The 27,300-nt window shown below is 31.1% G+C and overlaps 7 protein-coding genes and 1 non-coding gene across 12 annotated transcripts in view; 4 read left to right on the top strand and 4 right to left on the bottom strand.

Annotated features, from left to right (window-relative positions):
• Positions 1-108: 108 nt before the first annotated feature.
• LOC144475263 (zinc finger protein 711) lies at positions 109-2,874 on the top strand. 2 transcript variants are annotated; one of them, XM_078190987.1, is made up of 5 exons: positions 109-952; positions 1,448-1,663; positions 1,729-1,832; positions 1,935-2,269; positions 2,369-2,874. In XM_078190987.1, the coding sequence occupies exons 2-5, from the start codon at positions 1,466-1,468 to the stop codon at positions 2,824-2,826; spliced, it is 1,095 nt and encodes a 364-aa protein (XP_078047113.1). In that variant the 5' UTR covers positions 109-952; positions 1,448-1,465; the 3' UTR covers positions 2,827-2,874. The 2 variants fall into 2 exon arrangements, with proteins under 2 accessions (XP_078047113.1, XP_078047120.1); XM_078190994.1 differs by lacking the exon at positions 109-952 and adding an exon at positions 967-1,219.
• A 666-nt stretch (positions 2,875-3,540) lies between these two features.
• On the top strand, positions 3,541-5,473 carry Dpck (Dephospho-CoA kinase). Its single transcript, XM_078196523.1, has 4 exons — positions 3,541-3,580; positions 3,691-4,333; positions 4,538-4,829; positions 4,919-5,473. The coding sequence occupies exons 2-4, from the start codon at positions 4,222-4,224 to the stop codon at positions 5,220-5,222; spliced, it is 708 nt and encodes a 235-aa protein (XP_078052649.1). The 5' UTR covers positions 3,541-3,580; positions 3,691-4,221; the 3' UTR covers positions 5,223-5,473.
• LOC144478528 (zinc finger CCCH domain-containing protein 10) lies at positions 5,420-20,705 on the bottom strand. Of its 2 annotated transcripts, XM_078196519.1 has the most exons (5): positions 20,574-20,705; positions 20,037-20,199; positions 8,851-9,409; positions 7,675-7,960; positions 5,420-7,535 (listed from the first exon to the last, which is right to left on the bottom strand). In XM_078196519.1, the coding sequence occupies exons 3-5, from the start codon at positions 9,378-9,380 to the stop codon at positions 7,065-7,067; spliced, it is 1,287 nt and encodes a 428-aa protein (XP_078052645.1). In that variant the 5' UTR covers positions 9,381-9,409; positions 20,037-20,199; positions 20,574-20,705; the 3' UTR covers positions 5,420-7,064. The 2 variants fall into 2 exon arrangements, with proteins under 2 accessions (XP_078052645.1, XP_078052646.1); XM_078196520.1 differs by lacking the exons at positions 20,037-20,199; positions 20,574-20,705 and adding an exon at positions 9,894-10,016.
• Slmap (Sarcolemma associated protein) lies at positions 10,249-14,690 on the bottom strand. Its single transcript, XM_078196512.1, has one exon. It carries the CDS (start codon positions 14,355-14,357, stop codon positions 11,961-11,963), a length of 2,397 nt encoding a protein of 798 aa, XP_078052638.1. The 5' UTR covers positions 14,358-14,690; the 3' UTR covers positions 10,249-11,960.
• Positions 16,237-17,459, top strand: LOC144478529 (G patch domain-containing protein 11). Its single transcript, XM_078196521.1, has 3 exons — positions 16,237-16,420; positions 16,490-16,789; positions 16,861-17,459. The coding sequence occupies exons 2-3, from the start codon at positions 16,567-16,569 to the stop codon at positions 17,400-17,402; spliced, it is 765 nt and encodes a 254-aa protein (XP_078052647.1). The 5' UTR covers positions 16,237-16,420; positions 16,490-16,566; the 3' UTR covers positions 17,403-17,459.
• Burs (Cuticle-tanning hormone bursicon) lies at positions 17,589-21,410 on the top strand. The gene is made up of 6 exons (XM_078196534.1): positions 17,589-18,012; positions 18,088-18,212; positions 18,285-18,443; positions 20,089-20,205; positions 20,586-20,711; positions 21,069-21,410. Exons 1-6 carry the CDS (start codon positions 17,892-17,894, stop codon positions 21,216-21,218), a joined length of 798 nt encoding a protein of 265 aa, XP_078052660.1. The 5' UTR covers positions 17,589-17,891; the 3' UTR covers positions 21,219-21,410.
• A 145-nt stretch (positions 21,411-21,555) lies between these two features.
• Eif4g (eukaryotic translation initiation factor 4 gamma) overlaps positions 21,556-27,300 on the bottom strand; it is a 41,164-nt gene continuing 35,419 nt past the window's right edge. For all 3 annotated transcript variants that reach the window (XM_078196510.1, XM_078196511.1, XM_078196509.1), the window contains exons 17-25: positions 27,097-27,149; positions 26,671-26,894; positions 26,149-26,318; positions 25,704-25,783; positions 25,286-25,512; positions 25,062-25,199; positions 24,909-24,984; positions 24,668-24,817; positions 21,556-24,575 (exon numbers count right to left, since the gene is read on the bottom strand). In XM_078196510.1, coding sequence (XP_078052636.1) covers positions 24,361-24,575; positions 24,668-24,817; positions 24,909-24,984; positions 25,062-25,199; positions 25,286-25,512; positions 25,704-25,783; positions 26,149-26,318; positions 26,671-26,894; positions 27,097-27,149 — 1,333 coding nt within the window. In that variant the 3' untranslated portion in view covers positions 21,556-24,360. The remainder of the gene's footprint in view (positions 24,576-24,667; positions 24,818-24,908; positions 24,985-25,061; positions 25,200-25,285; positions 25,513-25,703; positions 25,784-26,148; positions 26,319-26,670; positions 26,895-27,096; positions 27,150-27,300) is intronic.
• Positions 26,402-26,567, bottom strand: LOC144478583 (small nucleolar RNA SNORA53). Its single transcript, XR_013495371.1, has one exon. It is a non-coding gene; the product is annotated as a small nucleolar RNA SNORA53 (small nucleolar RNA).

Raw genomic sequence — 27,300 nt, forward strand, 5'->3', positions numbered from 1 at the left:
ATGTATGTTGACTTAAATATTTTTCAAATGTTAAAAAAGATTTTTTTGAAACATTACAAACATATTTGTAAAGTCATTTAAATAAACCATGTGGTATAGAATTGGAAAAATAAAATGTGTTTTACGAAAAAAAAGCTTAGACTCCAACGGGACTTGAACCCGAGCCGTACGCTCTAACCATTGCGCTAACCGACTGATTTGTAATGAGCGGAAACATTTCGGCATACATTGCGCTCGTTACAATTTTTTTGCTCGCTTAATTCACATTTTCAAGGTTAAAAAATTATTTGTGTCGTTGCAATAACGTTTAAAATTACTTAATCCACACTCGCGGTAATCTAGAAAAGTAGTAGCTTCATTCTGACAGCAAAAAACATCGACACATTGGGTTTTCATTTTTTTTTACGATGTTGCAGGTTAGCAAAAAATCTGAGAAAAATTGAGTACACGAGTCGTGATAGTATCTTATCAGGGAATTAATATAAAAGTTTTGAATATAATATAAAAGTGAGAAATCTTCAATTTTCCGATTTTTTGGGGGTTTTTCATTTTTGATAATCACAGCTTGCAAATGAAAAATCTGAAAAAGTTCTATAACATGCGGCTTAATGTCTAAAATAAGCCATATTTTTTTCAAAATTTTAGAAAGCCGCTAAAGGTGGAAAAATGCCGGAAAACCGCAAAATCTAATTTACCCTGTAACTACCCTCACGGACAAGTTACAGGGTTAAAATTTTACACGGATGAGTTTTTTTGGTCAGCTATCGAACGGTGTATGACTCATTGAAAAACCTCTAAGGGCAGTTTTGACCATCTTAATCGGCTATGCCCTTTGCTGAGAAATGTAGTCGAGTGATTCCATGTAGCGAAAAGTGCAAGTCGAACAGGACGCCAAGGGTTTCAGATAGAGCGCCAAGTACCGATGCGCGATAAGAATAAGACTGCAAGGACGGTAAAATGAGACAAACTAAATTAATTGGTTTACGATGCGACTTGTTTTTTTGCACGTGGTTGGACTGATGTTGTACTGTCTAGCTCACTCGTTATTCTCTTCTTTGTTTACTACGAGGACAGCACTACTCATTTGTAAATCGTCAGCCAATCAGAACGCAATAATTCGCTGTTCAATTTGATTCAACAGCTGATTCACAACACGTGCTTAACTAAATTTTACTGTATCTAATAAGTGTGAATGATAATGACATGTTATGAAGTAAAAGTACTATACATTTGTGCATATAATTCGTTTATTATAAATATAAAGTAATATAACATTCAATGTTGTAATAATTTTGAATTATGAAGAATTAAGCTGCACTAAATATGTATCGCGAAAGTTACAGTTAATTTATCCTTTATTTACTATATCAAGATTTTATTTTATACCTTGAAACAGATATTTTATTTTGGAAGTTAATACTAATAACCTTTTGTTTCGATGACGAAGGTAAACATTTAAATCATTATGGGGCATGATAGAAATTCAGGAACAGATAGTGCTTTATCTGACATTGAAAGTCATAAAGTGATAGGACAGCCAGAAATATCATATGAAGTTGTAAAAGAAGGTGAAAAAAAATATAAATGTAAATTTGATGGATGTGATAAGGCCTTTGTTAGGCCATCTAGATTGTTTAGACATATTAGACTTCATACTGGAGAGGTAATTAGCATTTATACTTCATAAAATGTAATATGGTGTTTGTTATAATTTATATTCTCTTTCAGAAATGTTACAAATGCACCCATTCAGGATGCGACAAAGCCTACACAAATTCTTCTCATTTAAAACGTCATATGACAACTCATAATTTAATCAAGAAAACATACAAGTAAAAGATATTTTCTATATATATTTTAAAATGTTGCATTTAAATGATTTTTAATTAGATAAAAATCTTTAATTTTAAAATCTTATACTAATTTCATTCAAGGTGTCCCGAATGCTTACTATTCCTTAGTGATCAGTTTAGTTTGAAGCGCCATTATAATCGAAAACATAGAGATCAAGACAAATTGACCTGCAAAGAATGTAATCTAACATTTACTAAAAAGTATCAGCTTGCAACACACATGTCAGTGCATACTGGCAAATTACATAAGTGTGATCTATGTAATAAGAGTTTCACAAACTTTAGAAAGTATAAAAGACATAATGCAAGTCATCAGGAAGGAACAAAGACTTATCCTTGCACTGTGACAGGATGTACTGAAGTTTTTACAAAATGGCGTCAGTATTGTGTTCACCAAAAAACACAGCACGTTATTCGTATGTATTTATTAAATTTTTTTATAAACTTTCTTATCTATAAACTCCTTTTGTATAGAATTTAATGCATAAAGTTTATTAAATGTTCTTTATTTGTAGATCACAAATGCACAAATTGTGATAAAGTGTTTTTGACAAAATCTCGTTTAAGAGAACATATTAAAATTCATGCAGAGAGTAGAAAAAGAATTCCTTGCCCATATAACGAGTGTCTCAGAGTATATCATTTTAAAAGTAATTTAGACAGTCATATACGAAGAAATCATCTGGGACAAAAGTTTCAGTGTGACATATGTAAAGCAGAGATTTCAACAAAAGCAAAATTAGCAGAACACATTCACAAATTGCATATGTCTGAGAAGTTAAGAAGAAGAACTAAGAAAGGACAACGTAAAAAGCGAAAAGATGCTGGGACATGCAAAAAGAGTGCATTATCTACATTAGTTGGAGTTAATTTACCACCAAGAATAGAACAAATGGTATTGAAGAGAAAAACAGATATACCATACATACAAAAATTTGAAACAACAGTTCCTAATGACAATTCTGATTTATGATGAAATTTATAATTTCGCAGAAAAAACATGAAAATAAAGGAATTACTTATGAGCTACTTATTTTTCAATTCTTTCCAAGTATTTTTATTACATATTAGTGTTGATTTCCATCTTTTTTATTTTTAGGCTTCCAGTAATTTTTGTTTTCTGGATTTAATATTTTTTACATAATCATACAACACAAATACATAATCCTGTATTTATTTTTATAAACATAGATTTTATTTAATTGTATATTATTAAGATCATTTTCTGTAATTTTATTCGTATTTTTTTGCTGCGAGTTACTATATTAACACATTATCAACGGGAAACGAGTGTTCTCGTTTTACGACAATTGTGAATTCTTTTAGTAATTTCTCCGATAAAGGTGTTATTTATGACAATAGTGCTTTTTTACATTTATTCTACGCATTGTAACTTATATTTATTACTGTCTTTTTGACAATCAATTACATTACAGTAGTTAATTTAGATACTTATTTTTAGTTTAATTTTTTCCTTAAACTCATCAAAGAATTTCGTGGGAACTCTCTCATTATCTCCTCACTTATTCTCAGCTATTGCTCTTAGACAATAATGTTTATCTATGAAATATACGATCATATATACAACATCAACATTAAACTTTACATTCAAATTTCCCTCCTATCGCTATTTATTTGAAAATGTATTGTATTATCATATTAAGTAGTAGCTTTGTCCGCCTGGGTCATGCAACGAGGCAACATAACAGAGCGATTAAAGCGAATTGGTGAGCAATTATGAGCAATTAAATTTGTTGAGCTATGTTGAATTAAAATTGGTTAATATGGTGAGCGAGCTTTACGCAGGTCTTATAACTTGTTTTATGCATTATTTCAGAAATTACATATTTTTAAAAGCCTTCAGCTACTCGTGAAATTCCCTAGTTGACCCGAATGCTACAGTATGATAGTGGACTCTATCTGAATAGAACAATCTGTTGTAGTGAACTAAATAACTTGTAAACAAAACCGCGAGTTGCATTTGCGCTAAGCAAGAAGTTATTTCAAATGAACTCGGGAACTCCTCGTTTTCTGGAAGTAATTTAATTTTGGGTCATCCTGTATGTCATACACCAATACATTCATAACAGCTGTGTTCGTCAGTGGTATGTGTTGTACAGCTGTGGTACAATGTACAACTATATTTTTTAAACTTTACATTGTACACGGTAACCTAACAGTTAGTAACCCACCTGTCATTGGTGGATGTATCTCAAATGTCGTCGAAATTATACAAAGAAAAATTTTTGGTGAAAACCGTCTTATCATGACTAATCTTAAATAGTACACTGCGTTTTATAACGTTGAATCACAATGCCCAGTTAATTAAAAGGACTTGTATGACAAACACACAAAGAGATATCAAAAAATGTTTATAGTGGGCTTGACAGGCGGAATAGCTACTGGAAAAAGTAGCGTTGCCGCTGTTTTTCGCGAATGCGGCGTACCTGTCATTGATGCTGATCAAATTGCACGAAAAGGTTAGGAATGAAATTAAAAATATCATTTTTATTTGTCATCACAACATGGTATTTATTGGTATTTATGTATTTTATAAAATTATTTTATTATGTCACCATTTCAATATTCTTGTTTTTAGAAATTAGCATTTAATATGTTAATGCATAACACTGTTTCTGTAACATATAAGAACATGAATAATTTAAAAAATTGATTTATTGCAGTTGTGGAACCAGGAAAGCCAGCATGGCACAAAATACGAAAAGAGTTTGGTTCAGAAGTCTTCTTAGAGACAAAAGAACTTAATAGGGCAAAGCTTGGCGATCTAATATTTAATGATGTACAAAAGAGGAAAAAATTAAATGCTATAACTCATCCAGATATATACAAAGAAATATACTGGCAAACGTTCAAATATATTTTACAAGGTCATCAGTTTATAGTCATGGATTTACCTCTACTCTTTGAAACAGGACATATGTTGAATTACTTGCATAAAATAATTGTTGTAACATGGTAAGATTTATAGTTGAATATAATGTGTAAAATATACTTTTAAAAGACAGTGCTATTAAATATTTTAACAAATATCTGTTTCATTTTAGCGAAGAGGATTTACAATTGCAAAGACTAATAGAAAGAACAGGTTTCACAGAAGCCAAAGCAAAACTAAGAATTGCTGCACAGATGCCATTGGAAAAAAAAGCAGAAATGGCAAACTTTGTGATTGAAAATTCTGGTACTGAACAAGATACCAGAGAACAAACTATTAGAGTTATTAATGTGTTAAGGTCTTCCAAATATCATTGGAAATTGCGACTTCTAGTTGGATTTTGTTGCACTATTTTATTAGCAGGAGTATATTGGTTAAGGAACAGAAGTTTTCGTTCGCTACCAACTGCAGCATAAATTTGCATATTTGTGCAACATAAATTAGTTTGTCAGGGGTCTTCATGCATATTGCATTTATCGAATTTATAAATGAAACTATAAATCATAAGTTATGTCGATATGTTGTACAGTTAGTTGAATATATTTAGAAATTATCAAAACTGATAGTATTATTTTCTCAGACATTCTTATACTTTGTTTTTAAACGTTTCAGATTTTTTCCTGTGATATGCAGATATTCTGTTTTATTATTTTAAATTCAAGATATTTATGTCCATCAAAAATTTTAATTAATCCATTTTATGAATTGTAATTGAACACTATTGACTGTTATAAATGTGTCATACAAAATTTATACAAAACAAACTTTACCTATATCAAGTACATATAAATATGCATAATAATTAATATGGTGGGTGATTGTATTATCAGAAGTAGTAAATTGAAGAGCAGAACAATTTAGGATATAATACATACATATGTACGATTAAATTTGTTTAAAGTCATTTACACTACCATATGTCACAATTATTGTTTTGTAAGTAAGGTGTCATAGAAATATGTTGGTGGAATAAACAATAAATTAAAAATATTTCAAAAAACAGAAAAAGATTTTGTTTTCAATCAATATTTTAGAAATTTAAATTATGATAAAAAAATCACTACTTTTTACTAAACATTAAAAGTAAGAGTATCGGTTTAATAAAGTGCTTATTAACATAAAGTTATATACATGAAAGGTTGTATGCATATATAAAATACAGCGGTACTTATTGCTCAATCTCTTATTCTAATTACGCAAAATATATACATATGTATCAACCCATGATTGATACCATGATTTTAAAACAACTATATGCTTATTTGGTTTAAGGGGCGCATATTATACGTTCATGCACCTGATTCTAGTATTGTATGGGTCAGGTTTCAATTCTTTCCTAATTCTTAATTTTTACTACCAAGTAATGACTATCTGAACCCAAAACCATTACATTTAAGTATATTGTAAAAACACAAAAAACCACGGTAAGTACTTAATTTATTAAAATATTATTATCTTATAACCTAGTTATTAAAAATGGAAGTACAAAAATTTTTTCTGATGAAACAAGGAAGCAACACAATACTATTTACAGCATTTGCATACAGAACAGTCGTAAGATTCATCACCATTTTCAACGCAGAAATAAACCTTAACCTTTGAACTTTTACTATATTTCTCTTACATATTTTATTCTCTTTTGTACTTATCTTAAGTTACCTTCTATCTTTTTTGTAATTTACAAATTTATGTTTCCTATTAACATCTGATTATCTCCTTTTTTAATGATACAAAAAATTGCCTACAAAATTATTCATATTCTCTGCTGACACTATGCTATTAAGAAAAGAATAAGAGAATATTATTTTAAACAATTTTCTCATGGTTCTAGTCTATGTCTGTACACACATTGGACATTATAGTATTTATCATTTATATGATAAATCGCTACAAGGAACGAAATTTCTCGATTCGAGGGGTTCCCAATTAGAGTTATATTATTAAAGTTGTACTGCTAAAAACAGGCATGATCGTTACGTTTGTCCTGTACGATAAACTTCTAGAAATTCCTAAGCAAAGATTTATGGTTGTAGTATTCGTTTAACTACTGTGATATTTTCAACATTTAATCTCACTAAAGAATATGCTATTGATCAATTGTAGACATCATCTATTTTATATACGTCTACCATTTACACTTAAAGAGAAGTAGTAGAAATATGTTATTAGTTTGAAAGACTGAATGCAAAACACAGCATCCTTGACTCATCAGTGTAGGTATGTGAGGTATTTTTTTACGTTCTTTTCTCGCCTATAATTTACTGCAACACGGGCCTAAGTTCTTGAGTCATTATTGGATAAGAAACAAGCGGCGCAGTTGCACCAGATATTGATAGAGGCAAGCTGGCAGGTTGTTGTGTATTCTGAGGTTGTTGATTAGTTGCTTGTGGACCTGATCCGCTCATCGTAATAGTCTGCTGCGCCATCGTAACGATGGGTGGCGGTATGGACACCGGTGCCATTGAAACTGCTGCAATCGAAACAGGTGCGACCGTGGCTATACTTACTGGAACAGTCGCAACGCTTGCGGTAACAGTACGTAACGTTCCAGCTGCTACCGCTGCATTCACCATTTGTTGAGGTGTTGGAGCTTGCGATGGTGGAACTGTATTTGTAATGGTCACTGCTGGAACTGTAACTGCTGTCACGTTCGCAGTTCGTTTTCCAGACATTCTTAACTGAGCATTTTGATCCAAAAGAAACTCATTAGTTGCAGTTAGATCACTAACCTGTATAGGAATAAATTCTGTTTGAAGTATTTGTTCGAATAACAAGTAGTTCATAAGATAATTGCAAGGAGAAGTTAAAATAGTGCATTCTACATAATAAACTAGTTATAGTGTTAAACATTGATTCAATTAAACTAACTTGTTTTTTCAATTCTTCTATCTTTTTCCGTAATAGCGCGTTCTCATCTTCTAAAACAATTGCCCTAGCTTCATTGCGGGGTATTACGGGATAATAATATCCTGGAGTAACTGGTTGAGCTGTATGTTGGCCAACCAGCGGCGAAGCTTCGAAGTGAACAACCGTTTCACCAGAAACTATTCGTCTCTTTGGTTCAGGAGGTCCTATATAATCAGGAGGATGTGAAGATGCATTGTAGCCATTGTTTGTTATTAAACTGTGCTGATCTTCCATTTGCCAGTGAAAGCTGTAAAAATTTATAAGCATACAGTTAGTTATATGTTCAAAGTTATAATGTACAATTGTATATACGTTATAATGTTTAAAGAATCTATGCAATATTGCCCATTCCAGTAGTATATTATGGAAGCTGTATGTAGTTAACAGAAATAAATAGAAATAAAATTCCAGTATTTAAGATATACAAAACGAAAAGTACTACAATATGTTTGAAGACGTAACAGTGATTAAAATTTCGAAAATTTCACCTGTAATTAATTTGAAAATTTAAATGCGATACCATGAATATATATTTTCATATCCCACAAAAAATGACTTAAATACACTCTTCTAACTATCATTAGACCAGGAATTCGTACTAAAATACCACAGTCATTAAGTCTAATGAAATGCGTGGGAGAAGGGTTACCGGCACGATTCTTTGCAACCACTGTTCTTTTACAGATACTCGAGGCGTTGCTTTAAGTTTCTGAGAATACGAAACAGCGTATAACTAAATTTTGAATTATAAAAAAACTCTAGCATAATTTCCGTATTTGGAATTCATTTAAAAACGGGATGTTCCATATTTCATTGATATAATTTAATTATGAGCATTTATATGATGCGCTCGTACAAGAACGAATTGAATGAACTAAACCGTTATGACCTAAACACTGTGTATGTATCCTCATTCATAATGCTAAAGGAGTGTGCCACGTTACATAACAGGTTGTCTATTTATATGCAGACATTTATCCTCTACTTAGTCAGCTGAAATGCTATTTGGTATTCAAGCTGTATGTACCAATAAACATTTTCTCTCCCATGGAAACGCGTTTACTAATGCACGTTTGAATAATGTTCCGTGCTAGGGAAAAAAAAATCCTGAACAGTCTCGGCCGTTAATACACTTACTTTCTATCTTCCTCATATCTACGATTCTCTCCGTTACTGGTACCATTGAAATTGTGCTGCGGTCTGGACACATTGTGATGAGAAACCGCGATCAAGTTATGCTGCGGTTCCTCATTCTTCCAATGCCTGAACTTGCAGTTGGTCCTCTGGCAGCTGCCCTTGATGAAGTCTTTGCACATTGGATACTCGGGCTTCTCATTGTTGTTTTTTAGTCTAGTCAAGATATGTGCGGGCAACTCCCCGGTTGCTCTGAATCTTTTCTCCTCGTTCTCGGTGCAATGGAGGAATTTGCATCCAGGCCAATTACACATTCCGTTTTGGAAATCATGGCAGAATGTGTACTCGTCTACGGGGTCATCCTCTGAACGTTCGTGTAGATATTTGCAACGCTTTCCCCTGTGGCAAACATTCCGCAGAAAGTCTCTGCATACACGGGTGGGCGACACATCGCCGCTCGCATTCAATGCACCTGCTATCTTGCTCACTGACCCGCCTCTCGCGTTATCCGACTTTCTTTTCAGCTTCTTCATCGATAATACATTGCGATTATACGCTGCAACTATAAAAGAAATTATTACAACGCTGTAATATAAACATTAACGTAGAATCAATGAAAAGGGACAATAATACATCAATGATATTTGTACTTCTGATTTCTATCTCTTTAATCGACCAGCAAATGGAAAGACGCCATTAACGTTAACATTTTACACGCTGGTACTTACTCAACAGTCTATTAAAAATCAGTGATTCAGAGCTAATTGTTCAGAATTCTAATGAAATCTTCAAATGCATTTTCCAAGAACATATCACAATCAAATAAAAACTTATTGGAACAAAATTGCCAATGTTTTTCTTTTTAATATAATACATTAATTTAATAGCCTGCTAATTAGTTTATATAATTTAATTATTTCGTGAATCCGGTGAATTGAACATGGACTGTACAATTGGAAAAGCGTTTCAATTGGAAGAGCTATTCTCGTAAGCACAATGTAAATATTTGCAGATAGATGCCTGAAGTAGGTGTTGAAGTTACTTACTATTAGGTAATGATAATTTTTGGTTTTCAAATAATGCAATTTACGTAAGACAAATTTGAATATTAACATCTGTTATGAAAACATTTTTCAGATAAATTTGTTTTATACAATTTATTGTCACACAATTAGATTTACTGTAATTGAAATAATATAACGAAGTGCGCCTGTATCTGTTAATCACTGGAACAAATAAATCATTGAAAACTTTAGTTGTCGTAGAAGCCACGTCTTATAGCATAGGATCACAGTCTTACATTTATTAATTGCATTAATGTTGTGCCACGACGCCTAAGTCGAGAACTAAAAAATAGAATTGGTGCGTCGGTGGTGAACAATCGGTGGTTTTGAGCAGGTGAAAACAGTAAACGGCGTTTTCGTTAAGTTAATTTTTATTTTTTTTTATATAATGACTATTACATGGGTAGTAAGATTATATCAACAGTTGTTATGTACAGTATTATTCTTATTTGTATAAACCTTCTCGATCTTATTATAATTACAATCTACCAAGAAAGTAACGCCCACAACCAGTAGGTCAATGTCCTTTTTTGGAAAATTGATTATACTTTGTCGTTTTCACGTGTATGGATCAATATTGATGACATTGGAACAGGACAGAAATAGATCGAGTAATGGCACTGTAACTAAACTAATTAGGTTTGAGAAAAATACGGATAATTTCAATCGTATAAAAAGAATCAATAGAAAAGTATAACTAGAACTCGTTTTTTAAATATAGACAGATAGCTAGGCCATTTTTTTGTAAAATCGTTTAAAACACCGATTTGAACGAAAGTCATACTCGAAACATTCCCACTGAAATATCGTTTTATTGTTTTGTATTTCAACATTTATTAGGTCGTTTGTACGGATATGCTTCTATTGTCATGCTACCAATAAAGAGTGGAAACAGTGCAAAGTGCTTCGATAATTCCTACGATACAGTCATAGATTGTTAATTTGAAAGCAGCAAGAATCATCGAAGTACCGGATGCATAACGAAACAGAAATTCGAGAAATGATTAATAAAATAAAATACATGAATTTTTATCAACAAATTATGTTTATATATACACAAAACAATAATATAAAAAAACAGCTGCGATTTGAAATCGATGAATGCTAACATTTAAATAAATTGTTTAATTAAGTTAACGAATTTACAATTGGTTCGAGTAAAAGGGAAGCACAATAATTCGACTCCTTCGATCTTTCAGAGTTATATCGTTGAGAAATGAGTAATAATAAATAGATACTAAAGAAATCGAATTATATATATTTAGTAAAGCGCAAATACATTCCAATTATTGAAATAAATATCGAGTATTCCTCTTTTTTTTTTAATTCATAGCTCGTTAACGCTAGACGAAATAGTAAAAGCAAATTCGTTAAGATAGTGAATACATCGAGAGATCTTTTGCTTCATAAAAATTGACCATCATATATAAATATTATTTGTAATTTATATAACAAACATCCAAGTCGCTGGACATGCAACATTGGAAATAATTGCAAAGAATAACGACGCAAAGTGTGCAGTGTAGTAAATATAGATTAATACCATATTTTAGGAAGATATGATATTGAGATTGGCAGCATGTTGAACATTTTATGTGGTTTCCCCTATATTTCGCCTAAAATGGTAACATGTTAAAATGGTAACATGGCATATTTCTGCTTCACCTCTGTTATCTGTTAGAGAAGATTCTGTAATTGGTGCTTCAACAATTGTATCGGAAAAATATATACAATTCTTATTATACTTTGTTCATATAAAAATGTTCGAATTTTTATTGAAACTACACACCTCTTTCACTTGTCTTGCTTACTTGAGAGCTTTTTAACAAACTATGTTTTAGACATTTCATATCTTTATCGTAGTACTACCAATACAAAAGGAAATACAATGTTACTGGTGAAAATTATATGTACATATGATACCAGAGCAAAATGTTAACAGACACATGGAATATCTAAAGATGTTGAAAACAAACCACACTGAATTTTGCTAAAACTTGACAGATGAGATACTATTGGACGGCTATAGCCGGTGTGTCTGTCAGCATGTTAAAATATTTTCTGCAGTAACACCCATACTAACATAATTGCAATGGGTGCTACATACTGTATTGGTACAGAATAGGTTGTGTTTAATAAATCACCGCATTGTGTTCTAAGAGCTGTATATTTCTTTGAGAGCTCTGCCTTTTCCTCAACAAAGGTATTATATTTCTCCTTTAAAATGACTAACTCCTCATGCAACTCTTGAATTCTTTGAGATTCATTCTTGGCACGATAATATAATTTCTTCAATTTCTCTATCACTTCTTCAGGAGGTTCATTAATCAACCAGCCTTTCAGAGTTTCTAACTCCATTTTTACTGCTTTTTGTGACTCTAAATTGTCTTCCAGTTTTAAAGAATCGAGAGAACTTATTAAGGCTTGTAGTAAATAGTCTCTTGTGAACAAAGTTTGTTGTGCATCACTTTTGGACATTGGTTTCAATGTTTTAACATAATCTCCTTCCAAATGTTCTCCATCGCATTCCGCATTTAATTCAGTGCTGTCTTTATCTCCTTCATCCTTCTTCTGTTGATTAACTTCCATGGGAACAGACTCATTTGAAGGTTTACTGCTATTGATATCTTCAATCTCAGTTTCTCGTTCTTCACTTTCCTTTGTTTTCATAGCACTCTCAAGTTGATTAGAGCCCTCCAATTGATTACTATTTTCTTCACATGCGAATCGAACTTCCATTTTATAGTACGGTACAAACATTTCTTCTGCTACTACATAAGTAGATTCTTCTCGTTTTACTTCTATAACAGATTTCTCACTTATATCATCGCTGGTAATACTGCATACATCATCTGTTGCATCAGAATTGGTATCAGACTCTGAGTTAATATCTGTATTGTCTATATTTACATTTCCATTAACCAATGTTCTTCGCGACGGTGGCGGCAAAATATATTCTGTTACATTGTCATTGTTAGACAACGAATCATCTAATTGTTCTTTTGTGAAGGAAATATCAGAATTATTTAACTGATTTGTATCAATGCCCTGTGAATTTATTTGATTATCCTGTTCATCTTTCAGGGAACATAAACTAGATTCCATATCGATCTCCATGTTATTTGCTTGTATAGAATTCAGTTTATTAAGAATAATGTTAATGGCTTCAATTGGATTTTCTTCATCCTTTGTTTCCAAATTGTCATCTGTAACTTTTTTTTTATTCATATCTTGCAAAATCTGCATATAATTTCTGAGGGCAGTGATCTGTTTATAAATATTAACAGAATCCAATCTGGAATTACGTAACATTGCTTGCAGACATTTCTCAATTCTAGATTGATCTTCAAGTCTTTTCAAAAGGTCTTTCTTCTCTTGTTCTACATTTTGCATCATATCTTTCATTTTCTCTTCAGTTTCATTCAATTTGTTTGTAGTTTCCTGAAGTTTCTTCTGTGTGTCCGAGTATTTTCTACTTAGCATTTGAAGTTCAGTTTGAGTATGCTTTCCTATGTTATGAAGACTTTGACACTCTTCTTCTGTCTCATTTAAACGTTCTTGTAATTGAATTTGTCGCTGGGATATCTCCAGTTTTTCTTGTAGTAACTTTTGTAATTCCTCTTTCGCTGCATTTTGGTATTGTGCTTTCTCTTCCAGAAGTTTTACTAACTCATTCCTAATTTTATCTTCTGTATAATTCTTAGAATAAACACTCAATTGGCTTTCAATGGTCTCCACCCAAGACAACAATCGATCCTCTGCTATCAGTGCTTGCCACGACTGATTAGCTACTATCCGAGTATTTGCCACAAGCTGCTGAAGGTATCCAAGCTTAGATTGAAGCGCTTTCTCTCGTCTTGAAGCTTCTTGCATTACTTGATTCAACTTATATAAATCCTCGAGGGAAACATTATTAACTGACGATGGAACCGATGTATTAAATGTCGATGAAAGTGATGTATTAACAGTAGCCTCTTTTCCATCAGGCAAATATAATTTTAGTGTCGCTACTATACACCCATGTTTAAACTTTCTTGCATTTTCCATTACATCCACTCCAAATTGCACTATATCACCCGAATGAACTTCTTTAGGTGCTGATTCCAAACCAGCAGCACTAAGTCTCACATTATTAACAAATGTACCATTACTGCTATGTGTATCCTGTAAGTAAAACTTTCCATTGGAATACCACACCAGTGCATGATTTCTGGATAATACTTTACAATCGAAGATTGCATTATTAGGTGCAGCAGTGGCTCTTGCTACAGAACGACCAATCTTAACTGGTTGCTCCAATGTCAGTGTACGTTCCTGAAAAGGATGGGAATTCTCTCTGCAGATTAAGACACCTGTGGCTGTCATTTTATTGTTCTGCGTAGTGTTTATATTCTGACCGGCAGGAAAACTGGCATTTTGTACCCATCCACCACTGGCTACAACCATAGCCGATAAAAAAACTATTACCACACCAAAATAAAAATCAAGGCTGAAAATCGAAAGTCACTCGTTTACTGTCATTGAGAGTGTCTGATGTGTCAGTTTATCACGATACTGTTTATTGTTTACACCGGATCGCGGAATTCAACACAATTATCGTGTTTAAATTGTTCGAGACGTAAGATATGTCGGGATAGGCGTGACATACGAATTCACATGTTTCCGCGACAGCGAAAAAAATTCTGTTGTAACTCCAGCAGTCTTCTAATATTCCTTTTACTACTTGTCATAAATCGGTTCGTAAGAAAGAATACAGTTACACTGTCTTTGTAAATTAGTCAGCTTAAGAACATGTGGATCAACGGAGTTCCAAAATCCGTTGGCTCTGGTTTTCCTCGAAGTATAATGAGAATGAATCTTCCGTACGATTTAAGCACAGTGAAAAGATATGTTTCTCTGCGCAAGTAGCGGTAAGCGTACGCTTTCACACTTTCGTCCTTCACACCAGTTCCCTTGCACTTTAAAGTCTTCGATTGTACGTTCGAGGAGGTTCATTCGAGAATCATAACGCACTCGATGCCGCGATTAACACCCGAACACGATTAAAAGAACGATGTTGCGATCAACTGAACAGATGAAGACCAAAAATATTGTTCTTGGACTACTACATTACTGTATCGAGATACAAGTGGTCCACGTTCCTGTAACTCAATGCTCTTCAGTTCCGCGTTTCGCTGTTTATCGACCGGCGGCAGTATAGTCATCTATATGAACACAACGGTGTAGCAAATTCAAACGTAGGTATGCTTGGGCGTGCTACATCACATCGAATAGTTGAGATATAAAAAGAAGTAATGTATTGATAATTGTATCTTCAAATGACAAAAATAGTTCATTAAAAATTACTTAAAATAAAAGTTATAATATCTTTTTATGTAAAGTAAAACAGTAACAATTGCAATGGCAATGGAGAGGAGAAGTTAAATAGAAACTTTTTGTTAACAAGCAAAAATACAATATTCATTCAAAGTAAAAATCTAACAAAATAGTAAAACAATACAGAATTTTATTCGTTTTATCTCTCTTGATCAATATTACTTACGATATTACTACTCGTACAGAAGACTATGTAGACTGAAATATTTATGTACCTACACCAGAGTTTTTATAAAATGCTTTTTAAAATTTTTATACTTTATTTTCTCCATAAAATTAAACCCGTACGCTATTAAAAACATTTGTTTCCTTGCAGATATTAATGGACATTGTTCATCGCGTCAATGAGCTCAGATAATTTGCAGAAGAGTGTAATAACGTTGATATAAAAAAAAGCTATCTTTCAGAAGTTACCTTACAACAAAGACATAAAATAAAAACAATTTTAAGCAACAGGCATTGATTATGCCTTTAATAGTATTAAGAGTTAAGTCTTGCTCAATGAAAGTAAATACGATTCATATATAAAATTAACACTTAGCTATTTTCAGCACATAAATATATGCAGATGCAATAAGAATGGACTTTCACGAACCGTTGTAACTTTAGAACAGATACATACTATTGCATACTTAATTCGCAAATTGAAGAGAGACTAGAACAACGAAGTTTTTAATTAATTATTTGGTTTCATATGCAAACAATATTTTTGTACAAAAATTTAACGCCTGATTTTATAATTTAACAAACTCTAAGTTTATGTACATGTAATTATATAAATATTAATTATTAATATTTGGTAATACAAAAATAAAATATTTCGATATTAATCGCTGAGAGAATATTGCGCAAAATTAATATTTCGAAGTAAATGAGAACTTTAGAGTAGATGCTATAAAAAGCGTTCTTATGTGAAAACATATGAAGGTCAATGTTTTTTGAGTGACTTACTATACATAACAACGTTGAGAATAACCTAAAAGTTTATAGTGTCGTAAATTTCACTGTTTGAAACATAGTTTGCGTAAGTTTTTATTGCAAGAAATAATTAAAAAAATAGAGATATTGTTAAGTTTAATTTGGCTTCATATTCCTACTAATTCTCTTTCAAATTATGTTTCTCATATTTATATGTAAGTACATAACCACTCATTGAACACATTTTTGATGAATCGATTAATTAATATTTTGTATTGTGACAGATATTTATATCCGTGAGTTTCAATAATATTTATAACAACGTTAATTGTAATAGAAGTAAAAAAAAAAACAAATAAAAATGTCAGATGATGATGATTACATGTCAGATAAATTTTTGCAAGGAACTGACAAATCAAGTTCATCAAGTCTTTTATATAGACATGCAGATAAAAGAAAACTTGATCTAATTAAAAAGAAAATTGAAATGGAGACGAAAATGAAAGAAAAAAATTCTGTAAAACATATGGAACAAGAAAAAAGAGAAGAAGGCCTATCTTCTGCTATTACTAGTAGTAATAAAGGTTTGTTCTTAAATTAATAGTACATATATTTCCCCCTTTAGATAATTTTACATTTTAATTTATAATTTTAGGCTTTGAATTACTCATGAAGATGGGATATAAACCTGGTCAAGGAATAGGCAAAACTGAATCAGGGATAACTGAGCCCATTGGTCTTGATGTTAAATTAAATAGGCATGGTTTAGGAAAAGGTGTGAAGAGAAAACAAACAGAAAGTAAAAGTAGTTTGGATAACAGAAAACTAGATAATAAATCTATGAAGGACTTTCGTGGCAGAATTGCTCAAAAGAAAGCTGAACAAATGTCTAAAGCAGATTTTTATAAAAGTCAAAAAATTTGTGAACAGTTGGATAAGCAATTAAATATAGAAAAGCCTGAGGAACCATGGTTTTGGTTACCTCAAGAAACTGAGAAGGGTACAGATTCAGACAGTGAAGAAGAAGAAGAGGAAAAAGACGAAGTCGAGGAGCTTTATCAAATTAATGAGAGACTAGAAATTCTTATTAAATATTTGAGACAGAAGCATTTCTATTGTATTTGGTGTGGAGTAGCATTCGATAACGAAAATGACTTATTAAACAATTGTCCTGGAGATACAAGAAATGATCATTAAATATAAATGGTGTTATGTTTAAATGAAAGAGTGTAAGTAATAAAAAAATACACTAAGTATGTCTCTGTATTTTTACCTGTATCACATATTTTAACAATCCTGGAAGAAACCATATAAGGTATAAAAAGCTAAGGATCTATGTAATATTAGTCATGTTACTTTGGTACAATCACCTACTGTGCATTGAGACATAAAAAACCCATTAGATTCATGATGCAAAATACTGAAAAAGTAATGTCCCCCAGAAGGAAAAAATCCAATGCTGTATAGTGCAAAAGCAGGGGAAAGTATCCTGATTCTGCTATGCTATTATATCCTAGCAGGAGTTCAACCACCCCTAGGCATTGTATGTTGGAGGGAAAGCTACGTATAAAAGCATCTGTTTGATTTCCTGTGCTTTCATTTCAGTAAAGATCTTTGACCACATCTGTATCAAGTTAGAAAAAAGTCAAGCAAGGAAACAAAGATCAATTAAATAAAACAGTTAAGATGATTAAACTTTTAATGTTTTTGTTATTAACTGCATTTGTATTTATTAGTAGCACAATTTCTCAAATAATAGATGATGAGAGCTGTGAAACATTACAGTCAGATGTACATATTACAAAAGGTCATTTTTTCAATAAATTATAATACTTAACTTAAATAAACAAGTAACTTAAAGAAATCTTTTTCTTCTTTTCAGATGAATACGATGAAATAGGAAATTTAAAAAGAACATGCAGTGGTGATATACCTGTTACAAAATGTGAAGGATTTTGTAATTCACAAGTACAACCCAGTGTTGCAAGTACTACAGGTTTTTCAAAAGTACGTACGAAGATGTAGTGAGCATAACTTTATAATGTAAATATAAACTGAATAATTTTCTCTTATTAATAGGAGTGTTACTGCTGTCGAGAAAGTTACTTAAAGGAGAGATTAATTACATTACACCACTGTTATGATGCGGATGGCATGAAATTATTAAATGAAGAAGATAGAATAATGGAAATCAAAATACGAGAACCAGCAGACTGTAAATGTATTAAATGCGGCGACGTATCTCGATAAATGTAATAAAAATATGAATAAATAATAATGTGAATTGTATCTTAAAATTATATAGCAACAAATCTTAAAATAAAATGGAAGTTACAAAAGAAACTTGTAATCAATAATTTCCCTTCTCCTTTAGATTTATGTCCTACTCACGAATAAAAATATTCTAAATTTTACAATTTTATAGACTGGACTAATATTTGAAACTTAAAATTTGGTAAATTCGGTATTAAAAATTTAAACATTATTTAAATATTTAATTAGTCATTAATCATTTACTAAAGTAAAATTGGAATGGTAATTTTAAATTATGTCAATTATTTAAATTTTAAAATAAGATTTCGATAGATTTTATAAATTCCATATATGGAAAATGTTACTATATTCTTGGAGTGTATACTTTAGTGTTAATCGCATTAATGATGTTGATATATAGTTTCTCAATGATTCATATAAATCGATAAGCAATACTACTACAGAATAAATTAATTAATTATCCCAGTTATTAAGAAATACTGAATGAAAAATTTTAATTATAAAACTGATTTAATTGTTCTTTTATTAATAAAGAATTGATGCTTCTTTTGCTAATAGTAGAAATTATAAATATATATCATAAATTCACGATGAATGCAGTTGCTAATATGATACATATACATACAGACTTAGTTATTTTTGTTATACGAAGCATTGAAATGTCTCAATATTTTAACTTATTATTTCAATCTTATTTACCTTTGCTTGTATTTTCATAGAAAACATATATGTATAGAAAACATGCTTGTATTAATGATAATGAATAATTTGAGTAACAACAGTAGCTGATACGTTTTATATATATTATATTATCAATATATTTCTTTTTAAATTTAACACAATGAAAAATCTATACACAATAAGTTAAATTTCAATTTATTACCATTTTTTCACAGTTACTAAAATTCTTATAAAATTATTAAGAATACTTGAAGATACCTAAATCATTAAAGTAAGTTTGTATTAATCTATTTAGTAGGAAATATAATAATCGTTCTTAGAACAATTTACTTTTTATATGTATGTTGCTCAAAATATTACTTATGCCTATATTGATTGGAAAAAATGAATTCCAACTGTTATTTATAACTTAATAGAAAAGGTACTTGTAGTATCATGTATTTATTTTTTGCCCTACTGCAGTTAGCATAAGCATCTGAGGGGAAGGGAGAATACATGGCCACCTACAAGGTATAAAAGGGTACAACATGAAGTCTATAAGCTCAGTAAAGTACTAGATTCAGAAGGAAATGTATCGTGCTGAAGCTATGTTCCTGTATCATATTGGTAAATGAATAGTTACAACACTATTGAGGTTCCTATGAAGCAAACAATATTGCACTTAAGTTTAAATTATACATGTATAGATTATACGTATTTCTTGCAGTAGACTTTATCTACAGTATAATTTATATTTGATAAAATACAATCACACAAATATTAAGACATTTTTGATTGTTAAAAGTCTCTTGATGTATTTATATGAGTACACACAGAATATAAAGTAAATTAATCATATGCACATAAACATAAATTCATTTTGTTTCTGTTACTTACGGATGCAATAGCAGTCGGTATCTTAATATGCCTTCTTTTTGGAAGTACGAAGGCAATTGTTGATGAATGTCAGGCCACACCGGTCATACACTTTTTGCAATATCCAGGATGTGTACCAAAACCAATCCCCAGCTATGCATGCAAAGGACGTTGTAGCAGCTACCTGCAGGTAAAACATAATAAGAAAAATGTTTAGGAAATCATTTCTTTTTATTGCCATTTTTTTGTTAAACACTGATCTAAAATAAATTAATTAAACCTACATTAAAATAGTATAATATATTTATTAAACACTATCATATGCTACTACTTTATACAAACTATATGTGAGATATATATAATCTATATAATAGTAATATAAAAAATGATTTGTTTCGTATGTACTTGTCATTATACCATTTGTTATTGTTAAAAATTTAATCTTCAGAAACAGTCTTATATTCATGGTTGTTAAGTGCTACTATAAGTTTACTTAGTTGCATGTTCATGAAATAAATCTTCAAACAAATATTTGCATGAACATCGATTTAGTCATACCTGTTTCTACAGGTGTCTGGATCAAAAATTTGGCAAATGGAGAGGAGCTGCATGTGTTGTCAAGAAAGCGGCGAAAGGGAGGCCAGTGTATCTCTATTTTGTCCAAGGGCTAAACCAGGCGAAAAAAAATTCCGGAAGGTTAAAATATTATTTCAACTGAATCACAAAGTCTTGAAGATGTAGAATAAATGTGAAAATTTAATGACGCGTTATCAAGTTAATCACTTGCACACTATAATCGAGAGCAAAGCTTGTGACACCACGAGTTTTACACAGCCATATTGTTTTCATCTAACCGACCAGTAGGAAACGCATAAAAAATGCATATTGCGCGCGATTTGAATTAGATTAACTTTCGTGGTTCATTTGTCTAACAAAATTATTGATTTTATGTAGTATATTAACATCTAAAAAGATAAAAATGAAATGTATATCTTTTTTTAGCCTTTGAAGTTAATATGTACAAAAGAAATTTATCTTCAAATGTTTTTACAGGTAATTACCAAAGCACCTCTGGAGTGTATGTGCAGACCGTGTACTAGTATAGAAGAATATGCAATTATTCCTCAAGAAATTGCTGGATTTGCTGATGAAGGACCGTTCACAACATCTGCTCATTTTAGGAGATCCTCCGATCTACAATAAACACGTCTTTAACTATATGCTGATAGTAGTAAATGAAAAGAATTACGGAGAAATATTTATTTGCTTGATATATAAAATTATAAACATCAAAAACATTGTAAACATTCAAGTATTGTAATAGTATAGAGAAACTGGAAATATGGAAAATGTTCATTGAAACATGAGCACAATAGTGATGTATAAGTAATAAACAATTATTTACCCAAGTTTGTGTGTAAAATTGCTTAAAGAAACATTTCAATTTATTATTTACCAATAAAAAGATTGACGGTTGTTTAAAAAAATGAGAAGAAAGTTTACTACTATTTTGGTGGGTGTACATCAGAAGTCTTATTAGTTTGTTATAAATAATTTCAGTTATATTACATACATATAAAATAACTACATTGTAATAAATATACAATATAGGATATTACGCATATCTAGTGTTTTGAAAATGCGTATTCATGTTACACAGTATGATTATAATTATTGCATCTTAACGGTATGTTGCAGCTCATTACATCCTGTCAAGTATACATTATCTACAATCTTCAAATTTCAAGTGCATCAGATAGTAATGTTATTTTTATTCCTTTTAATTAATTTCATTCAAAATCGTATGCTTATAATTCGTTATTATTATAGACTTACTTTTTACGGTTATGAAGACAAAATACGAATGGTGTTACAAAAAAATATACAGATTACTTAATTCAGTGAATATTTCATCTTCGGCGTTGCGATCGATGCATCTAGACAGGCTTATATTCGAGAAAATAATCAACAACAGTTTGACATGGAGTTCTTTTTTATTTTTTTTGTATAGATATGATTTATCATAGAAGTTATGTGTGTATTTGTGTATCGTGTTCTGGAGTCTTTTTAGTGATATTTTATTTATATTATGTATATGTATATTAAGGTAGACGTAAGTACACGCAGATATATGTATAAACAGTTAATATACGTGCGTGTCCATACGTGAATTGTCGGCACGTTAACGCTGCATGCACGTGCAACAATTTGGCGACAGCGCAGCGTCGCCATTGCCTTTTATTCCTGCGATCTGTCCAATTTTCACTTACAATATTTATTTAGTAAATATTTACAGTGTTAACCATTTTTACTTGCAAATCATTTCACGACATGTTTCCAACAATATTTCCTTTTTTTGTTCATTTTAATCGTATATATAAATTATTGTAATTTTATTTGTTTACTGCTCTTCGGGCGTGTTCCAAATTTCATTTTATCGAATGATACATTGCATAACGCAATAGCAGAATGAAACCCTTGAAAGGAGATGAGTCTGAAAGATCATTGATCGTTAAATGTTTCTCGTATTTTTCGCATATTTTTTTCATCATGTTTGTTATTTTTACAGTGTGAAAAAATGAATAGCAGTGTACTTCTTTTCTTTTTCTTCACCCTCCCTTTACATTTTTCTTCGTTCTTCTATTTATTTGAAAAAAATATCCTCAATGTTTATTTTTCATATTTTTAGTGGCAAAATTAATTGAAATTAAGTAAATAATTCATTCAATAGATCTGTCTTATTGACATTACTTAATGATCCCATTGCAAAATATGCTATGAATTTGGAATGCAACAAGTTGTATACCGGAGGTATACAAAACCGAAACGAAAATGAAACTTTTGGAATAAGCTTTAAAAAAGTTGTTGATTTTTTCATAAATAATTAAGGATAAAATGTACACATACATAGATGGATATATATATGTATATATATGTACGTAACAAACGTCGAATATAATTATTCAAAAAATTGATATCCCTTCAGCAACATGCAGTTCATAAAAATTATGAAGAGCGAAACCTTGACTATTAAATCTAGTATTCATGAAGGACTAAATGAAATGTACCTACATTTAGAAGTACCCGAGTATATTCCATGTTCTCGGTACGAATCAATAATTACAATTTCTTAAATAAGGAGAGTATATTTAATAACATGAGAAACATTAGACAAAAACAATGTAAAATTGTTTCCTAGAATTAAATAAAAATAATCTTTCGTTATATAACTGCACTCGAGTTTATCTATTTCCTTTTCGTATGTTTAATAGTATATTCAAAGGAAATGTATTTTTCACACTGTACTTTAAATTAGTATAACAATTTTATACAATTTGCTACGGCACCTGCCACCTGTATTACATGCAGACATTCCATCCCACGCACTATAATCTGTTCTTTCAATGATTATAAATAACTAGTGTTAAAAAATAGTAGCGCCTTAATATGCACACCATTTGTATCCTTCCGTTTACTAGTTTCAACATAATTTACGAACCCTATGTTTCGTAATATTATGTTACACATTTCACTCTCATTCTTTCTTTTCTTAGGTTACGAACGTGTTTTTTTTATCTTTTCTTACAGTAGAATACATTATAAGTTCGCAAAGATATAAATTAGTAATTCTGTTTATAATCGTTAGAATAATAGGAAGAACCATCGCCCTTTTATCAGACTTGGTTATTAATAGTTTCCTTCTGCTTACTTTTGCAAATTTAATTTACGTAAAATTGACCTACTTATACACACCTGCGATCTGCAATTCGTTTTATCTAAGCCATACAACAGCAAACACGTTTCGGTCGCTTCACGGGTATCGCTAGGTGGAAATATTCAAAGCGTTCTTGATGTTTCCAATACTCAAGCGTAAAAGAAAAATCAGAAGTTTCAGTTTTATTCGAGCGATATTCACAAGCTGCAGTGATGCATCTTTCGTAAGACGTATAAGAAATACGATAATGTTCTCAAGTTGTTTTTTTTGCTTTATTTAAACTTTAAACCATTTCAATGAATTATATATAATAATTATCTTGCATTTACTTTTGTATCATAATTAATAATTAATCTTTATCTTCATTATGTATAGTGGCCTCAGCCATTGTGTGTCCGTTTTTTATATGACATCCTTCTTTTTATTATCTTTCACTTCTTGTTCTTCCAAGTTCTAGGCTATATTACATACACCCACGCACTACTATCACTCCATTGTTTTTCTTCAATATATACCACGTTTTTTTTAAAAAAAAAACTGCAATTTGATCTCACTTCGCGTATCATTTTAACGGGGGAACGTATATTTAAATCTTTTTAACAGACGATAATGCGTCCGACCACGGTATCGTCAACAACGATCTTGGTTCACGCCGGTTGATAAATCTTCTACACTCGAGGCATCGTCAGCTTCTTGTAAACCAGTGAAAAACGAAGTCAGCAACATCGTAGAAACACCATGCCACTCGCGTTGGGCTGGTTCAGGGCTTTTTTTCCACGTCAGAAACGCGTCGCTCGAAATTATATTGTAGTCTGACAAATTTGTCATAATATTAAAGAGGATTCCTAAATATCACAAAAAATTTAAATGTAATTGATACAATTGTAATAGTTTATATTTTTGTACTTTAGTACACTTTTATACTTTTGAGACTTACCGGATGGATATTGTAGATTGTGCAAATGGATTTGAATTGCATAAAGACATTGCAATTCCAAGGATTCATTTGTATCGACGAATCGACGAATCAATTGTTGCCAATTAATAAAAAGGTCTGTTTTCAAATACCATTTATTATTGGTTGTTTCTGGAAATAGAACAAAGAAAAGTTTATAATTGAGGTAGTCAAGAAAGAAAGTGTAAAATGTATGGCATGGAATATGAGAATTGATACATACCCATGGACGTCTCTAAAATGGCAGTTGTTAATACTCGAATAAATTCAGGTTCCTTGACTCGATTACCTACAGTTGTCTGGGGGATCATAAATAAACAAAATTGAGCACATACTATTTCGTTAAAATGTGAATAATGATATCGTATATACTTACAATTATCCAATTACAAATGTCATCAAAACTACTTTCTTTCATGAGTCTTTTAAGTTCATTATGAATTTGTTGCAACGTGGGTTGGTTGGTAGTTGAGCCTTTGGAACTATTATAATCACCAGTGCAGAAATCCAATTTCTGTGGATCATGAAAATAAATATACTTTTGTTCACAAAGTTCTCCTAGCGGAGCAGTTTCAGCAAATAATACAAATATGATCTTACATAGTCTTGAATAATTTTTTCAACATTTTCAAGATTTGAATCAACCATATCACTCAGCTGAAGCCCACTTTGGTCCCACTTTTCTGCGACCCATTTGGATCCTTTAAGTTGGCATAATTTGGATAACAGTTCTCCAAGAAATTTGCCTGTGTGTCCTAGTCTTCTTAAACTATCACATATAGGTCTTAGTTCTTGTAGAGGGAGTAAATCATCTTTTATTGCATCCGCTGCAAAAAGATACTAAAGATTAACAATAATATTTCAAAACACAATAAGCAAATTGAACTATCTAATGTCAGGCCTGTTGAGCAAAAAAAACCCGCATGGAAATAATCTATGGTAAAGAATATTCATCATGTTATGTACAAATTTTTTGTTTAAAGAAGCAATTTAAACTATATCGTAGTTCTATACTTACATAATATATCTGCCAAATATGACCATATTTTAGGTATATCCAGTATTAATTCCTCGATTATCTCCAATATTTCCATGAACCTAAAAATTAAATACTCTTGAATATACCCGAAAAAAAATAATTCTCAAATCATTTGCAATAAGATTTAATTCAGTATCCTTTTGGCTTAATATGTGATATTCAGCATGATAAATTTCTTTGCATAAAAATCTCATCATATTTTTTTTAAACACATTATACGAGGAATAAAATATAGAACTCTATGAAAAATAATAATTTATAAAATATTTTTTAATAACATAAAAATTCATGGTATATTAGTATTTAAAGCAATCTGTTTAAAATTTTCGATGGATCCACAAAAATAACTCGCGTACAATGTGTTAATGTATCAGAGACTAAAGACAAATATTAGAAAAGTCATTTTTCATTAAATATAACTCACCCATTTCGAAGCTGTTGCAAAGGTAGAACTTTTCTTGCGATTAAATGCGATATCAGGTAAGACACGCGCTCTCTATCGAGGGGCGATTTTTCTAGGACGAAGTTAATCAATTCATGTACGAATTTTGATAACATATTTTCGAACTTCTGTTGAATAACCAACTCAACGGCCTGTAAAATTAAAATAAGTTACCAAATGTATTATATTTAAACATGTGATTAAAAATCAATGTCAATTTTCAATATTATGAAAAAATGTCCTCTCTTTGATCACATAAGCAGTGATTCATATAAATATAGCATTTAAGCTGCTTTATAGCACTGTTCAGAAAGACCAAAAAGAAGGTATTGCATATTATAGCACATCAATGACTCAAGCATTTCCTAGGAAATATCAGAAATGGATCTAAGGAATGTGCTAATATTTTTCAGCAATGCATAAAAGGAAAAATGCAGTTTATAAACTAAATTGCATAGGTTATTAGAAGATAATTAATATAGAAGAATCTTAACAGAAACTTACTTCTGTATCAGGATTTTTAAGATAATTCGTCATCATCTCATCAAAAGCTTTCATAAACTCCTCTTCCGACAGAGGAGGTTTATGGGCGCTAGAGGTAGATTGCGAGGATTTGACCGGTGGTGGCATAGAAACGCTTTGATTTTGTGAACTATCTAATAACGAACTGTCACGAATTGACGATGAACTGCTTAATTGATGACTACCATTTCGTGAACTCCTACCATCTGTAACATTAAGATCACAAAACCTCCTTATTTTAAGATTATGTAAGCCATCTGAATGGAGAATAATTTAGTCTATTTGACATCAGAATCCTTTTGGCTAACAACATTAAGCTGTGCTTTTCAAAAATGAAAAATTTCACATCATTGTGGTATAAACTGTATGATATGAACTTCAATAAACAATTATTTAAATTATACGCACCATAGGAAGGTTTGTAGTCACGTCCATATTCTCTAGGACCAATGGATCTTGATCTGAAATCAACAAATATAAAATGTTAATTAAGGATGTAAATAACTTTGTATGCGCACATGTTGATTTCCTGAATGTCAGATGCGTATGTAAGATCATGTAAATTAGATAAGAAGATGTCAGAAACTCTAGCCTAGCAACATAATTTCATCA

The sequence above is a fragment of the Augochlora pura genome, chromosome 2, assembly GCF_028453695.1.
Source record: "Augochlora pura isolate Apur16 chromosome 2, APUR_v2.2.1, whole genome shotgun sequence".
Taxonomy (NCBI): Eukaryota; Metazoa; Arthropoda; class Insecta; order Hymenoptera; family Halictidae; genus Augochlora; species Augochlora pura.

Bases quoted from the DNA above. Each gene is read 5' to 3' on its own strand.
- LOC144475263 (XM_078190987.1), top strand. From the start codon at position 1,466: ATGGGGCATGATAGAAATTCAGGAACAGATAGTGCTTTATCTGACATT. The intron at 1,664-1,728 runs GTAATTAGCATT...ATTCTCTTTCAG, and splicing joins TTAGACTTCATACTGGAGAG to AAATGTTACAAATGCACCCA. The intron at 2,270-2,368 runs GTATGTATTTAT...CTTTATTTGTAG, and splicing joins AAAAACACAGCACGTTATTC to ATCACAAATGCACAAATTGT.
- Dpck (XM_078196523.1), top strand. From the start codon at position 4,222: ATGTTTATAGTGGGCTTGACAGGCGGAATAGCTACTGGAAAAAGTAGC. The intron at 4,334-4,537 runs GTTAGGAATGAA...GATTTATTGCAG, and splicing joins TGATCAAATTGCACGAAAAG to TTGTGGAACCAGGAAAGCCA. The intron at 4,830-4,918 runs GTAAGATTTATA...GTTTCATTTTAG, and splicing joins AAAATAATTGTTGTAACATG to CGAAGAGGATTTACAATTGC.
- LOC144478528 (XM_078196519.1), bottom strand. From the start codon at position 9,380: ATGAAGAAGCTGAAAAGAAAGTCGGATAACGCGAGAGGCGGGTCAGTG. The intron at 7,961-8,850 runs GTAAGTGTATTA...AAATTTTTACAG, and splicing joins AGATATGAGGAAGATAGAAA to CTTTCACTGGCAAATGGAAG. The intron at 7,536-7,674 runs GTTAGTTTAATT...ATTCCTATACAG, and splicing joins TAGAAGAATTGAAAAAACAA to GTTAGTGATCTAACTGCAAC.
- Slmap (XM_078196512.1), bottom strand. From the start codon at position 14,357: ATGGTTGTAGCCAGTGGTGGATGGGTACAAAATGCCAGTTTTCCTGCC.
- LOC144478529 (XM_078196521.1), top strand. From the start codon at position 16,567: ATGTCAGATGATGATGATTACATGTCAGATAAATTTTTGCAAGGAACT. The intron at 16,790-16,860 runs GTTTGTTCTTAA...TTATAATTTTAG, and splicing joins TATTACTAGTAGTAATAAAG to GCTTTGAATTACTCATGAAG.
- Burs (XM_078196534.1), top strand. From the start codon at position 17,892: ATGATTAAACTTTTAATGTTTTTGTTATTAACTGCATTTGTATTTATT. The intron at 18,444-20,088 runs GTATCTCGATAA...GGAAGTACGAAG, and splicing joins AATGTATTAAATGCGGCGAC to GCAATTGTTGATGAATGTCA. The intron at 20,712-21,068 runs GTTAAAATATTA...ATGTTTTTACAG, and splicing joins GCGAAAAAAAATTCCGGAAG to GTAATTACCAAAGCACCTCT.